This window comes from Pongo abelii, chromosome 19 (genome assembly GCF_028885655.2).
Source record: "Pongo abelii isolate AG06213 chromosome 19, NHGRI_mPonAbe1-v2.0_pri, whole genome shotgun sequence".
In the NCBI taxonomy this organism is placed as follows: domain Eukaryota; kingdom Metazoa; phylum Chordata; class Mammalia; order Primates; family Hominidae; genus Pongo; species Pongo abelii.
This window is the reverse complement of record NC_072004.2, coordinates 71,153,944-71,169,498: the sequence shown is the minus strand read 5'-3', so window position 1 is coordinate 71,169,498 and position 15,555 is coordinate 71,153,944. Positions and strand designations below refer to the sequence as shown.

Sequence of the window (15,555 nt, the reverse complement as noted above, 5' to 3'; positions counted from 1 at the left end):
ATATATTATTTTATAGCCAATATTTGTCTTTACATTTACATTTGGTCGCATGCTTAGCACTTTATTTGTTCATTATTTTCATTCTTTTATGCATCTCAGAATTTTCATCTGGAATCATCTTCCTTCTGCTTAAAACACATTCTTTCAGATTGCTCTTAGGAAAACTTAGAAGTTGATGGCAAATTCAGTTTTTTTAATCTTGAAAATGGCTTTATTTTACCCTTCTTCAAATATAATGTTACCGAGTCAGAAAATTCCGGAATGGCAGTTATTTCCTCCCAGCACTTTGAAGATTCTATTCCATTTCCAGTGTCCATTGTTGCTTTTGAGGAGTCAGTCACCAGTCTAACCACCATTCCTTTGTTGGTGATTTATTCTCTATCGGCTTGTAATTATCTGGTTTTCTGCCTCAATGTGTGTAGTGATTTATTTTTATTCCTTTTGCCTGGAATTCATTAGGTCTCCTTAATCTGAGAACTTGGGTTTTTTTTAAAGAATTCTATAAAATTCTCATTTTTATTTTGTTGAATGTTTTCTTATTCTCTTGTGTTTCTTCTGAAACTCTGATTAGACATATTTAGACCTTCTAATTATAGCCTTCATGCCTCTTGACTTCCTCCTTCATCACTTAGCTGCGTTTTGGAAAATTTCCTCAGAGCTACATTTTGTTCAATAATCCTGGCTTAATCTGTTCCTGGACCCATCCACTGAACTTGTAATTTTAATGGCATCATTTATTTCCTCTTGTTTGTATTTCAGATCTGCTTGGTACTTGCTCCAATTTTCAAGTTTGTTTTATTTTCTAAAACAATTTATATTTATATTCTTCATCCAACCATTCTATAGCCACTATGAGACAATAAATAAATCCATCCAACTCATCAAAACACAGCTGAGAATTACCAAATAAGTACAAACAAAAACCTAAATATGACTGATTAACTGTGCAGAATACAATGATGTAAGTTTACTATACATCAACCTCCTTGTACCCATCTCCTCGCTTCAACAAATAACTCAGGGCCAAACTTCCTTCATCTATACTTCCACCCTCCTTCTCCCTGTCTGAACAAGATGCCACTCCAGAGACTGCAGGTTCTATGTCTATCATATGTGACTGCAATCGCTTGGTCATGGTAGAAGAAAAAAGAGAAGAAAAAAGTTGAAAGTCCTCTGAAAACTGTAGTGCTTATAATAGCCTTCCCAACTACTGGCCATACTTAATATTAATCATTAACGCTCTCAGTAGAGTGTCTCAGAGGTCAAAAATGTATCTCCTACTAGCTACAAGGAAGTTAGGATCTAATAAGCATTTATTTACAGCTGCAGTCACCCAACTGCCTGAAATACCAGCGTCTCTAAATTCATGATTTTGTGTATGAACAAACGTCAATAGGATCTTTACTCAGTCCTCTAGATATAACTCAGAAAAATGAATTGCTGTGAAAAACTCACTTGATTTCCTGTGGTCACATTATAAGATTGAATAATCTACAAAAGTACAAAACTCAGTGACATAGAGAAGCCAGCAAATTCTCCTGCCCTTACATAAACAGGTGGAAGGCTTTCCAGTAGAATGCTTTCTACTCCAACAAATTAGTAGATTGAATGACTATACTTCATAAGGATAACACTATTGTACCATATTTAGTTTTAAATTTAAAACCTCAAAAACTTATCAAAACTAGCCAAAGATTTCTGGAATAAGACATAGACAAAGTTATTTCTCAAAAAAAAAAAAAAAATTGGCTGGGCCAGGTGCAGTGACTCACGCCTGTAATGCCAGCACTTTGGGAGGCTGAGGTGGGCAGATCACGAGGTCAAGGGCTCAAGATCAGGCTGGCCAACATGGTGAAACCCCATCTCTACTAAAAATACAAAAATCAGCTCGGTGTGGTGGTGCCCGCCTGTAATCCCAGCTACTCGGGAGGCTGAGGTAGGAGAATTGCATGAACCCGGGAGGTGGAGGTTGCAGTGAGCTAAGATCACGCCACTGCACTCCAGCCTGGTGACAGAGCAAGACTCTGTCTCAAAAAAAAAAAAAAAAAGGCTGGACACAGGGGCTCGCACCTGTAATCCCATCATTTTGGGAGGGTGGGGTGGGAAGATCACTTGAGCTCAGGAGTTTGAGTCCAGCCTGGGCAACATAGCGGGACCCTGTTTCTACCAAAAAAACAAAATAAAAATTATGTAAGCATGGTGTGCATGCCTGTAGTCCCAGCTACTTGGGAGGCTGAAGCAGGAGGATAACTTGAGCCTGGGAGGTCAAGGCTGCAGTGAGCTGTGATTGTGTCACTGCACTCCAGCCTGGGTAACACAGTGAGACCCTGTCTCAAAATACAAATAAAATTGAAAATAATTAAAAATGGGATTTTTAACTCTTTGATATAAACATAACTAGGTCCAGCCATAAGGAAGAATTGTGCTACAAAAGAGAACAAAAATCATCATGTTTAACAACTGTATTTATGTTCTTTTCTAATTATAAAGCTAACTATTGATTTAATAATGCTTCTACACATCTTGATCATGTGTTAGCATATGAAACTCTTAGCTGAGACCAACTTACTATAAAACTTGTGTAATTTAAATAGTATAATTTTCCAATGACTTTAATCTAACAACCTCCTCCTACCCCATTAATCAACACCAAAAACAATTCATCTTTGAATATATGTATAAAGAACATAGTTCATGTGTTTATAAAAAGTTCTTCTCTACTACAGAGTTTAGCTGTGACATCTATTAACAAAGTAATTTATAACTCTAATAAGTTAGCAAGGTCTTCTTGCCACCAGTCCAGTCATTGGTGGTAAGTACTCAGTATTGGCTCATGAATACATGAATGGATAAAAATATAAGAGCTGTCCACACATATACCATAAAATGCATAGATTCCATTTTATCTCAATTTTTATTTCTGTGATATAACTGAGATAAAATCAAACACAATCTATTATTTTAAAGGATACTGTTTGTAAGAGAGAAATAACATGATATAACCTTATTTTAGAAGAAAGTCGTGTGTAAGAGAAATTTAAACTCAAAAGTAAAAAAGCCACTGGTTTCTAAAAACTCAAAAAAAAATGTTTTAAGTGACTGGCTTTCAGAACAATAGCAACAACAAATAAGCCACTAAAATAAGACAAGTAAATTCCAATTTTTTTTTTGCATTTACTTGCTTGCTTGCTTTAATTATATACAAATCTCAATTCCATTAAAGTATCAGGATGACAATTAATTAGTTGTTTTTAGTGACTTTTCCAATCCTTTCTAATTAACTTGGAAGTGATTAACTAAGTGATTATCTAATTAGATTAATTAGTGATTATCTAATTAACTAAGGAAGTGATTTACATGCTTCATGGGAGGTGTGAATTCTCAGCCAGGGGGTTTGAATGAAGGGAAGAAAGTGACTCAGGCATTTATTGGGTGCTTACAATCAGATTCCCACCGATGAGATCATGCCCATGTGTCTGGAGGTCCACACACAAGCAGCTGCCTCCAGCCCAACCCTGGAAGCTGAGTGTAGTCCCAAGTCCCCACCTGCGCCCCTTCGTATATATACAGCCACTCGTTCTGTGATTGTGGGGCCATACAAGGAAGATCAGGCTTCCATGGAAGCTTCTACAACTGAAATCCACTGGGGATTCTAGAAGGAGCACTTGTAAGTAGCTTCAGGATGGATGGGGCAGAGTCTGTCTCATGGTGGGTGTTAAGCTGGCCTCATACAAAAGAGGAAACCCATCCTGATACCATGCCAGGTACAAAGCACTGTGTGATTTATTCTAAGTGTCTTGGTAACAGGACTTGAAGTCAGGCGGTGACTGGAAACCTAAAATGCAATATTTAGTCATAGAACATTAGAAATAGAAAGAAAATAACCTCCCAAATCATCTAGTCCATCACTCAGCTAAATTCATTTAATTCACATCCCCAAACTACATCTCCAAATGTACAATGGTTTCATTCCTGGTTTAGGGATTCGAGGTTTTGTGTTTGTACAAAATATTTTAATAGTCTTATAAAATAAGATGTCCAAAACACAGTAAACTTAAAAGCCAAACGCAAGCAAAGCATGAAACAGAGGTTCTGAAGAGCAACTCCTCAATGCAAATAAAGCATTGTCCTTTATCTCCATTGTGACTCTCAGTTATGTAGGCACATCTGCCTTTTTAGATACCTAAATTATACAGGAGGATTGTAAATATTCTTTATGTGTATGTTAGGATGAAAAAAACCTGCCAAGGCAGGTGCATGGGCTAAAAGAATACACCTTCCTGTTTCCTTTTGTTACCTGTTTAATAAATTAAATTAAAAAAAAAAAAGTTGCCCCTGATAAAAGCCTCCAAGAAATGCCTCTAGTGGTATTTTCTGGAATTGAATTAAGCATATTAACATATTGCTATACAAAGGGGGGGGGGCGTGGAAGTAAGGCAAGGTGGACTGTGGTGCCAATCCTAGTGACATGTCAGCAGAGGAGGAGTTTCTTGCCTGTGGATTTCATAAAAGGCTAGCTCAACACCCTCCATGAGACACACTCTGCCCCAACCATCCTGAAGCTACAGGTGCTCCCTCCTGGAATCTCCAATGGATTTCAGTCGCAGAAGCTTCCACAGAAGCCTGAGCTCCTCTTTGCAGGCCCCTGTAGTCAGTACAGTGGGCATGCAGCGCCTCGGGACGACACCCAGCGTTTATGGGGGTGCTGGAGGCCGGGGCATCCGCATCTCCAACTCCAGACACACGGTGAACTATGGGAGCGATCTCACCAGCGGCGGGGACCTGTTTGTTGGCAATGAGAAAATGGCCATGCAGAACCTAAATGACCGTCTAGCGAGCTACCTAGAAAAGGTGCGGACCCTGGAGCAGTCCAACTCCAAACTTGAAGTGCAGATCAAGCAGTGGTACGAAACCAACGCCCCGAGGGCTGGTCGCGACTACAGTGCATATTACAGACAAATTGAAGAGCTGCGAAATCAGGTGAGAGATGATGCTTGTGTTTCCTAGTCTGTGTTTAGCTTCAAGATAAATCAAGAGGTTATCTATGTTCGGTAGGTCCAAATGGACGTTGTAAAGCAAATTAGGCTAAAATGTTACATCTGTAAAAATTCTTTCATCTACCTTTAGTGCTGGAGTACCTGACTGCATAATAGGATGACCTTCAATCATGCTATTTTTAATGTTTAATATAATTACTTACAAAATATGAACATTTTATCCTCCAGAATAAAATAAATCTTTGTCACAGCTTACCACATCAGGGCTAAATGTATAGTGAACAATCTTTCTGAAAAGAGCTAAAAATTAATTATGCGATAAATCTCTCTTAGTTTTTCACCTAGTCCTTATCAAGCTTTGAAGCCCCAGTCAATTCAAAGACTTTTCTCCTTTTATTTAAGTAAATGTTATAATATGACTATTAGAATACTGTACTGCAGATTTAAATAGCAAAGTGATTCTGGGTGGAAACAGTGTGGCACGAATATGGGTCTTAATGATGCCTGGATTTTTAAGTGCCCCGTTTAATAACATGACCATCAGCATCAAGCAGTTATAAAATTTTCTATTGCCCCCAATTCACGTTTATTACAATCATATCACAACCTCCTCTTATGTCATCAAAAAAAAAGGGTGGAGCTCTGTATTTTATCAGCTACATGGAATAAAAGCAGAAGACTTTGCTCCTAATTGAAAATTTCAGATATGACACAGAGCACTTGCTTCGAATTAAAGTTCTTACCTAATCAAGAAAAGTGTTCATTGTCATTTCTGTGTGAAGATTCATACTCCTTTAGAGCAAAGCCCATTTACTTACCAGCAAGTCTGTTTTTCTAGAGTTGTACTAAACATCAGGGCAATTTGATTCGGACTCTATGGGAAGTTGCTTTGGAATTTTAGAAACTATGGGCATGTGAAGCAATGGTATTTAAATTGCCCTTCCGGAATAAAGTTCATCCTTCACAGGCTCTCACTAAAAATGTTCGAACCACACCTGTCTCGTGTTTCTGACTCTGCTTTGGTTCATCTCAAATACACAGGCACAGTCCATCTGTCCCATTGAGCTGGACAGTCCCAACCATAGGAAGCAGCCCTCTCCAAAACTGGGTCCATTGAAAGAGAAATGTCATTGTAACATCTCCTGCAAGTAGATTTTTCATCTATATGCCTCCATCATGCATTTAGTTCTTTCATGCATCATGTCCTTTCATTCAGCCAATACTGAATGAACACTAACTAGGTGCTGGGCACCATGCTGGGGACTGAGGAATATTATGGTGGACACAATATGATTTATAAGGATACAGGGAGGGACAGAGAGACCAGCACACAGAGGGATAATGAGAGCACAGGCAGATCATCCAGTTCAGTTTTGAGAGCATCTGTGAAGGCTCCTTTGAAGCAATGTTGTCTAACCTGAGACATGAGGGAGGAATGGGAGTTCACCAGACCAGAGGGGCTAAAAGAAATGTTCTAAGTAGAAACATCAAAGGCAAGGTACTCAATAAGGTGTGATGGCTCAAGTTGAGTTAAATTACCCTTCTGTAAAATCACAAGAAAGTAGACCAAACCCTGGGGCATCTAGAGTTGCATTTTATGACTCTATTATGTTAAATACCCATGTCATTATTTTTCTATATATTTTTGTACAGAAATACTTGAAATGAATATCATTTTTGACATAATAGTCACTGTAGCTGGGGATAAACTAAATCCTTGTAAACTCCTATCCAATTGAAAATGTCATTCTTGGCCGGGCACGGTGGCTCACGCCTGTAATCCCAGCACTTTGGGAGGCTGAGGCAGGAGGATCACCTGAGGTCAGGACTTCAAGACCAGCCTGGTCAACATGGCAAAACCCTGTCTCTACTAAAAATGCAAAAATTAGCCAGGCATGGTGGCGGATGCCTGTAACCCCAGCTACTCGGGAGGCTGAGGCAGGATAATCGCTTGAACCCAGGAGGCAGAGGTTACAGTGAGCCGAGATCGCACCACTGCCTTCCAGCCTGAGCAGCAGAGCAAGATTCTGTCTCAATTAATAAATAAATAAGAAAAGAAAAGAAAAAAGAAAATGTCATTCTTTCTCATGTATTTTCCAGATTAAGGATGCTCAACTGCAAAATGCTCGGTGTGTCCTGCAAATTGATAATGCTAAACTGGCTGCTGAGGACTTCAGACTGAAGTAGGTTCCCGAATACATGGCAAAAGTTTCTGAAAAAGAATTCCTTTAGTAGTCCTTCCAGATACTCAGCTTTCCATATCATTGTTGATAAAGGAAGCACGGTTCAACGTCCAGAATCCTAAATGCTAAAAACTTTTTTAGTAACCTGGTATCTAAACCTAATTCTGCCCTTCGGAGTAATAACAAAGCAATTTACAATTCTCCTTCTCCCTAAGTGCCTTTCTGTTATCTAAAGAGAGTCTTATGTCTACCCTTGGTGATTCTCCAGGTAATTCTCCATGTTCATTCAAGTGCCTGCAAGTGTATGACCCAAGTTCCAGGGGTGACTCTTGATGATTTCTGGCTTGCCAGTGTTTTACAGGATGGTCTGGCCAACAAAAGAACCAGGACCAATCTGTAATAATTAGCTGGGCATGATGCCATATGTCTATAATCCCAGCTACTCAGGAGGCTGAGGCAGGAGAATCGCTTGAACCTGGGAGGCAGAGGTTTCAGTGAGCCGAGATCGTGCCATTGCACTCCAACCTGGGCAACAGACTGAGACCTTGTCTCAAAAAAAAAAGTAAGAAAGAAAAGAAAAAGAAAGTAAAAATTGTGTTCACTTTCTTTGTAGTCATCACACCACATGTGACCAGAACTGTTCCTTGCAAACATCTTCCACACTAAGGCCTCTTCATCCTGAATTTGTACAACGCATTAACACCAAAAAGCCCTTTGTGGTTAGAAGGGTAGCCTTTTAATGCTCCAAGGGATTAACAAGAAGGAAACAGGAAATCAAATCCAAAGAAGAAAGCAGCAAAAGTGCATTACTTCCAATTTTACCTAGCACTGAGTGTCACATTGCAGTGTCATTTTTTAAAGTTGGATATTTTAGGAAACTGGGCAGGGCATGGTGGCTAACGCCTGTAATCCCAGCACTTTGAGAGGCTGAGGCAGGCGGCTCGCTTGAGTCCTGGAGTTTGAGAACAGCTTGGGCAACATGGCGAAACCATGTCTCCACACAAAAATACAAAAAAATTAGCTGGGCATGGTGGCATACGCCTGCGGTCCCAGCTACTTGGGAGGCTGAGGTGAGAGGATTGCTTGAGCCCTGGAGGTTGAGGCTGCAGTGAGCCATGATCACACCATTGTACTCCAGCCTGGGTGACAGAGTGGGACCCTGTCTCAAATATATATATATAGACACACACACACACACACACACACACACACACACACAGAGAGTGTGTATGTAAGATTGTAGAGGAGGATGTAGAGCAGTTTGAGATAATTCACTTTGGATGCCTCTGTTCACAAGGTAATAAAAATAAATCGATCATGTACATTCATTAAGTAAAACTAACCACTATTTAATATCAATAATAAGAACCCTTTGCCAACACAATAATTAACACAATTTAATTTCTTGTAAGATAAATTCTAGAATTTAGCAGTGTTCAAAATTATTTCAGATTGCCTTTTTACCAGTCACTCCAAATTACAGAGATTATATTATTGAGCACATTTTCTGACTCCTAGGTTCTTATGTACATTTCATGAATGTGTAAAGGCAGACATTATAAAGTATTGAAATTGATCTCCTCATAAGCCACATTTAAAAACCTATCTCATTATATTAGATTCTCTCTCTTATAATGACTTCAGAAGGACCAGCTATCTCTGTACACTAATTAATTCACAGGTATGAGACTGAGAGGGGAATACGTCTAACAGTGGAAGCTGATCTCCAAGGCCTGAATAAGGTCTTTGATGACCTAACCCTACATAAAACAGATTTGGAGATTCAAATTGAAGAACTGAATAAAGACCTAGCTCTCCTCAAAAAGGAGCATCAGGAGGTGAGAAAATATTCAGAAGTGGTATTGTAAACAGTGGAATGGTTCTATATAATACTAATAATAGGAGGAGCGAGAGAAACAGGAGAAGGGGGAAGAGTTGGTGGTGGTAGTGACAGAGATGACAATAGTGATATAAGCCCTACCTTCTTTTCATAATGTTGTTGTAGGTTAAATGACTTAGAGCAGTACCTGGACCACAATAAGCCTAACACAAATTATTATTTTATTTCTTTTTTACTTATTCCCAATGAAAGAGGTCATGAGACTCCTTATGTCTTTTCTGCCCAGCCTTATCTGAGAATGTGCTTCAGACTAAAATCAGTCAGAATTTTCACTTTCATAGGAAGTCGATGGCCTACACAAGCATCTGGGCAACACTGTCAATGTGGAGGTTGATGCTGCTCCAGGCCTGAACCTTGGCGCCATCATGAATGAAATGAGGCAGAAGTATGAAGTCATGGCCCAGAAGAACCTTCAAGAGGCCAAAGAACAGTTTGAGAGACAGGTAACCACACAATTCTAAAGGGTGAGCAAATGTGTAGAAGCTTCCCTCCAGAAAGAGATAACTCATTTTATTTTTCATTTGTTCATTCTTCCTTTCTCTTTCTGTCTTTTCTTTCTTATTTCCACCCCTCAACTGTTTTTTTTTTCACTCTTGGCACTGTAGACTGCAGTTCTGCAGCAACAAGTCACAGTGAACACTGAAGAATTAAAAGGAACTGAGGTTCAACTAACAGAGCTGAGACGCACTTACCAGAGCCTCGAGATAGAACTCCAGTCCCATCTCAGCATGGTAAAGCACATCTAACTTCTCTTTCTCAATCCAGTATGTGTTTACCAAGGTCCTCTGTTAGGAACTCTAGAAATGCAAAGACCTACAAGAAATAACCCTTCCTCTTGCAGAGCTGGCAGGGAAACAGGCCGAACAACTGATTATAATTAAAGGACAGAGAGAAATCGAGGAAAGGGCAATGTACTGCATGAATGCAGAGGAAAGAGTAAATCTGGAAGATTTCACAGGGAAAGTGGCATTTAAACCAGATCTTTTTGTAACTTTTAAGTTCAGGGGTACTTGTGGAGATTTATGATGTAGTTAAACTTGTATCATGGGGATTTGTTGTACAGGTTATTTCATCACTCAGGTATTAAACCTAATACCCATTGGTTATTTTTCCTGATCCTCTCCCTCCTCCTACCCTCCACCCTCTGTTAGGCCCCCGTGTCTGCTATTCCCCTGTATGTGTCCATTATACCAGATCTCAAAATTTAAGATAAAATTTTAAGCTGGAGAATGGACTAGAGACATTCCAGGCCAAGCAAATCAGCAAGCCCATGACAAATTATGTTGTGGTAACCAGAATCCCTCAAACCACAGTGGCCTGCAGCCACGATACTACATCCACCATGACATTTCCTTTCCAAGGGCAAGGCTAAAGGAGTAGGCCCTACCTAGGACATGCCAGTGTCCTGGCAGAAAGAAAAGAGCAATGGTTGGTCCACTTGATAGCTCTTAAAGCTTCTCCTTAGAAAAGGCATTTGTCCTTTGGGAGGCCAAGGCAGGAGGATCATTTGAGGTCAGGAGTTTGAGACCAGCCTGGCCAATATGGTGAAACCCCATCTCTACCAAAGATACAAAAATAAGCTGGGCATGGTGGTGTGTGCCTGTAATCCCAGCTACTTGGGAGGCTGAGGCAGGAGAATCGCTTGAACCCAGGAGGCAGAGGTTGCAGTGAGCCGAGATCGCACTACTGCACTCCAGCCTGGGCAACAGAGCAAGACTCCATCTCAAAAAAAAAAAAAAGAAAAAGAAAACGCATTTGTCAGTTTGACCTGCATTTTATTAACCAAAGAGAGTCACATGACCCAGCCAGGTGTCAATGGATTAAAGGAATCTAATCCTGCAATTGGGAAATGCCACAGATCACATGGCCAGGTCTGACGAAGGAGTGAGAGCTATAACATCTTCACATGGTGGGGAAGCAAATATTGAGAACAATGCTACAATGTGCCACACTGAGAGAACAGTAGGTGCAAAGCTACAAGTAAAGAAAAACCCCAAGAGCTAATGATCCTAGCTGGCTGGCTGAGGTTGCCTAGTTGGGAAGAGTGGGAGATGGAGCTAGAAATACACACCATGCCCACAGTGATGAACTGCAGAGACCCTTCTCAAAAGAAATTAAAATTGACCCATCTCTTGAATCAAGTCCTCAGATAAGAAATGCCCTGTTTTTCTTGTGCTCATAGAAAGAGTCTTTGGAGCACACCCTAGAGGAGACCAAGGCCCGTTACAGCAGCCAGTTAGCCAACCTCCAGTCGCTGTTGAGCTCTCTGGAGGCCCAACTGATGCAGATTCGGAGTGACATGGAACGCCAGAACAATGAATACCATATCCTTCTTGACATAAAGACTCGGCTTGAGCAGGAAATTGCTACTTACCGCCGCCTTCTGGAAGGAGAAGACATAAAGTAAGGCTCTTAGAATCAAGGAATAGGTGTCAATGTCTGTATGCACTTCATTTTAATGTCCCTGTCACTCATTACCCAGCACCAATGCAATCCCTAGGACAGAAGCAATTATACTCGCACGCGCCTCACCACGAACAACAAAACGAAAATATACCAAAAAGTACACACACGCCCAAAATATCAAGTACAGCCTTGAGATCATGTGGTAGGACTGAGTTAGAAGATAATTCTCCAAATGACATAGATTATGCTGATATTAATTTTCATCATTAATATATAATTGAAGGCATAATAACCTTTTGGAAATTCTCATTGAGAGCTCATGAATTAGACAATAAGCTGCTGAGGTCCACGGGAGCCAGTTTGAGAATCATCAGTGTGGCAGCAGCAACTGTCTTCAGATACCATACCTGAGAATACCAACAAGAGAACACAAGATTTAAACTTCCATTGTAATTTTGTTATTTTAATTAGAGGAACTTCTTAGCATATATTAAACTGGTCAGTTTTAAAGCTATGTATTTTTCAAGTTAAAAAAAAAAAAAAAAGTAAAATGCTCAAGTTTGCAATAAAAGCAATGTAAAAGGGAAAGATATATGAAAGCATTAAAACACATTCACTTAGACTTTGAAATATAAAAGACAGGAGTGCATTCCATTTTCAAAACAGCAATAATGCTTTTTTCTGTTTCTTTTTTCTTCTTTTCATTAAAAAAAAAAAAAACAGAACTACAGAATATCAGTTAAGCACCCTGGAAGAGAGAGGTAAGTTCTAAATTTTTGCACGTTTTCTATGACACTCAGCTGCTTTCTATTAACTACATGCCATTGATAAAAAGTAAAGTGAGGCTATTTTAGTCTGTTTTCTGCTGCTGTAACAGAATACCTGAGACTGGATAATTTACAAACAATAGACATTTACTTGGCTCACAGTTCTGGAGGCCAGAAAGTCCAATATCAAGGTGCCGGCATCTGGTGAGGGCTTTCTTGCTGCATCATCTCATGGCAGAAAGTAGAAGCACAAAAGAGTGTGCATGAGAGCCAGAGAGCAAGAGGAGGCTGATATTGCTTTTATAACTAGCCCAGTCTCACAATAACTAACCCATTCTCATGGTAACCACATTAATCCATCCATGAGAGCACAGCCCTCATCATCTAATCACCTCTTACTAGGCCGCACCTCCCAACACTGTTACGTTGGGGATTAAGTTTTCCACACATGAACTCTAGGGAACACATTCAAATCATAGTAAAGGCCAATTCTCAAGAGAGCAGATATGACACCAGAGATTCTAAAAATCTTGTACATGGCATAAAGAAACCCTCCATGTGGGAACTTGGGCACACTCCTCAGAACAGGGTGATTTTCTTGGCCTGTGCTATTGCTATCTTGAGACATCCTGAGATCCTGAAAAGGAAAAACAAGACAAAATTTGATTTCCACTTAAATTCAAGATCATTTATTTCTTGAATTTTTAAGACTAGGATATTTGTAAATTTGGGGAGAAGCACATTTTCTGCATCTATTTATAAAATGGACTTAAGATTTTTTGAGAAAGAGGATGGGTTTAACATATTTTTCTAAAAGAAGGAAATAAGTAGAAAGAATAATAATTTAAAGTTGAATGTTATAAATCAGCAGAGTCATGTGCTTGAATTAACATTTAATGTTTAATATGAATCCAGATATAAAGAAAACCAGGAAGATTAAGACAGTCGTGCAAGAAGTAGTGGATGGCAAGGTCGTGTCATCTGAAGTCAAAGAGGTGGAAGAAAATATCTAAATAGCTACCAGAAGGAGATGCTGCTGAGGTTTTGAAAGAAATGTGGCTATAATCTTATCTTTGCTCCCTGCAAGAAATCGGCCATAGGAAAGCACTATTAATACTTTGCAGTGATTAGAAGGGTTGGGGTGGGGGGAATCCTATTTATCAGACTCTGTAATTGAATATAAATGTTTTACTCAGAGGAGCTGCAAATTGCCTGCAAAAATGAAATCCAATGAGCACTAGAATATTTAAAACATCATTACTGCCATCTTTATCATGAAGCACATCAATTACAAGCTGTAGACCACCTAATATCAATTTGTAGGTAATGTTCCTGAAAATTGCAATACATTTCCATTATACTAAACCTCACAAAGTAGAGGAATCTATGCAAATTGCAAATAAACCACTTTCTAATTTGTTCCTGTTTCTGAATTGTAAAACCCCCTTTGGGACTCCCTGGTTTCTTATTGAGCCAATTTCTTGGTTAATCTCATTGATCTTTCAGCATCAGTACAACTCTACAACCTTTGAGCTATATCTGCTTTTTCCCATTGCTTCTACTGCCTTTTAAAACTCAACACAGCTCTTTGAATAATTTGAGAGTCAAATTCAATCACAAATGCTGAGCAGAATAAGAGTGAAGTACACTATACTTAAAATGGAAATAGATTAAAAACAACATTACTGAAACCCTTCTCAAGGCAAAATGTGTCTCCTTTTGATAATAAGCTGCATATACTATCAGGTGCTCTCTTTCTTTATATGGTGAACACACATTTTTAATGAAATGTCTCTCTTTTTTTTAATAACAGCTTTATTGAGATATAATTCACACACCATGAAATTCACCCTTACAAAATGTACAATTCAGTGATCTTCGGTATGCTTATAATGTTTTGCAATCATCACCGCTATCTAATTTTAGAACACTTGATCACTCCAAAAGGAAATCTTGTACCTATTAGTAGTCACCCCCATTTCCCTTCCTCCCGGCCCTTAACAACCACTAATATACTTCCTCTCTCTACGGATTTGCCTACTCTGGACATTTCATATAAATGGGTTCATACGATGTGTCCTTTTATACACAAGTGTTCATAGCAGCATTACTCATAAGAGCCCCAAAGCGAAACACCTCAAGTGTTCATCAACTGATGAATGGATAAACAAAATGTCATATATCCACACAATAGAATCTTATGCGTCAATAAAATGGAATGAAGTACTGATACATGCTATAACAGAAATGAACTTTGAAGACAGGCTAAGTGAAAGAAGCCAAATCCAAAAACAATAAAAACACATATTGTATCCTCATCCTTTTTTCATTTTAGTAAGCAATCATTGCATATGAATGTTTATGGGAAAAATCAATGTGCACTAAATCATTGTATTCTAGTAAATAGATTGGACTTAAAACTTGATACAGAAGTTGCAAATAAGTGGGATTGAGTTTGATTATTATATAGAAAATAATTACATGATTCATTTAAGAATAATAATATCCACCATTTATTGAGCACTTACTATGAGCCTGTGTGCCAAACGTTTCATGCATTTCTCATTTAATTCTCACAATAATCCTGTGAGGTAAAGCTATTAGGTTGAATCATACGAATTTGCCAATATATGATAATTTCTAAGAGTTGGGAATTTTTGAGGATGTGAATGGTACCACTTTGAATTCCTAAGATGTAATACAATATCTAACACATAGCGTGCACTTGATTCATTATTTTAAATTGAAAGAATAAAGGTTTTTTTTAAAAGCTTTCCAATATATAATAATTTCTGACTTTCAGAAATAGCAATTTTATATGCTATTATATAGCATATATAATAAGGTTCAACCTTATTATATTATCCCCACTTTACATATGAGGATAAATGAGGACTCATATGAAGACATGAGATAAAGACTTTCCCAAAGTTATGCAGTTACCAAGTAGTAGTGCGAGACTGAACCTCAGGGCTGTTTCTCTAAAACCATGACACCCTCATAAGCAACTAATTACATAACAAAGCAATACATGATTCACAGTTGAAATAGGCACTTGCCTATCCGCAGTTATTTTGTTGTTTTCTAATTGTCATTTTCATCAGCCAGACACAACAGCCAATTGTGGCAAATGTCCAGCTTTGCTGGCTAACATCACACATGACTTGATTCAGTACAACTTTTGTCAGAAAAGGCATTTTCACCTATTCTCATTGCCTTATTTTCCAAAGTGAAGAGGTTTCACTCATTTTTTTCTTAATTTTCTTCCAAGTCACACCAGCTAGTAAATTGCATTTAAAGAT

The 15,555-nt window shown here is 38.8% G+C and overlaps 1 protein-coding gene across 1 annotated transcript; it reads left to right on the top strand.

The window, feature by feature from the left end:
* Window positions 1-4,533: 4,533 nt before the first annotated feature.
* On the top strand, window positions 4,534-13,738 carry KRT20 (keratin 20). The gene is made up of 8 exons (XM_024235255.3): window positions 4,534-4,980; window positions 7,098-7,180; window positions 8,862-9,018; window positions 9,362-9,523; window positions 9,686-9,811; window positions 11,263-11,483; window positions 12,210-12,247; window positions 13,169-13,738. The coding sequence occupies exons 1-8, from the start codon at window positions 4,591-4,593 to the stop codon at window positions 13,264-13,266; spliced, it is 1,275 nt and encodes a 424-aa protein (XP_024091023.3). The 5' UTR covers window positions 4,534-4,590; the 3' UTR covers window positions 13,267-13,738.
* Window positions 13,739-15,555: the final 1,817 nt, after the last annotated feature.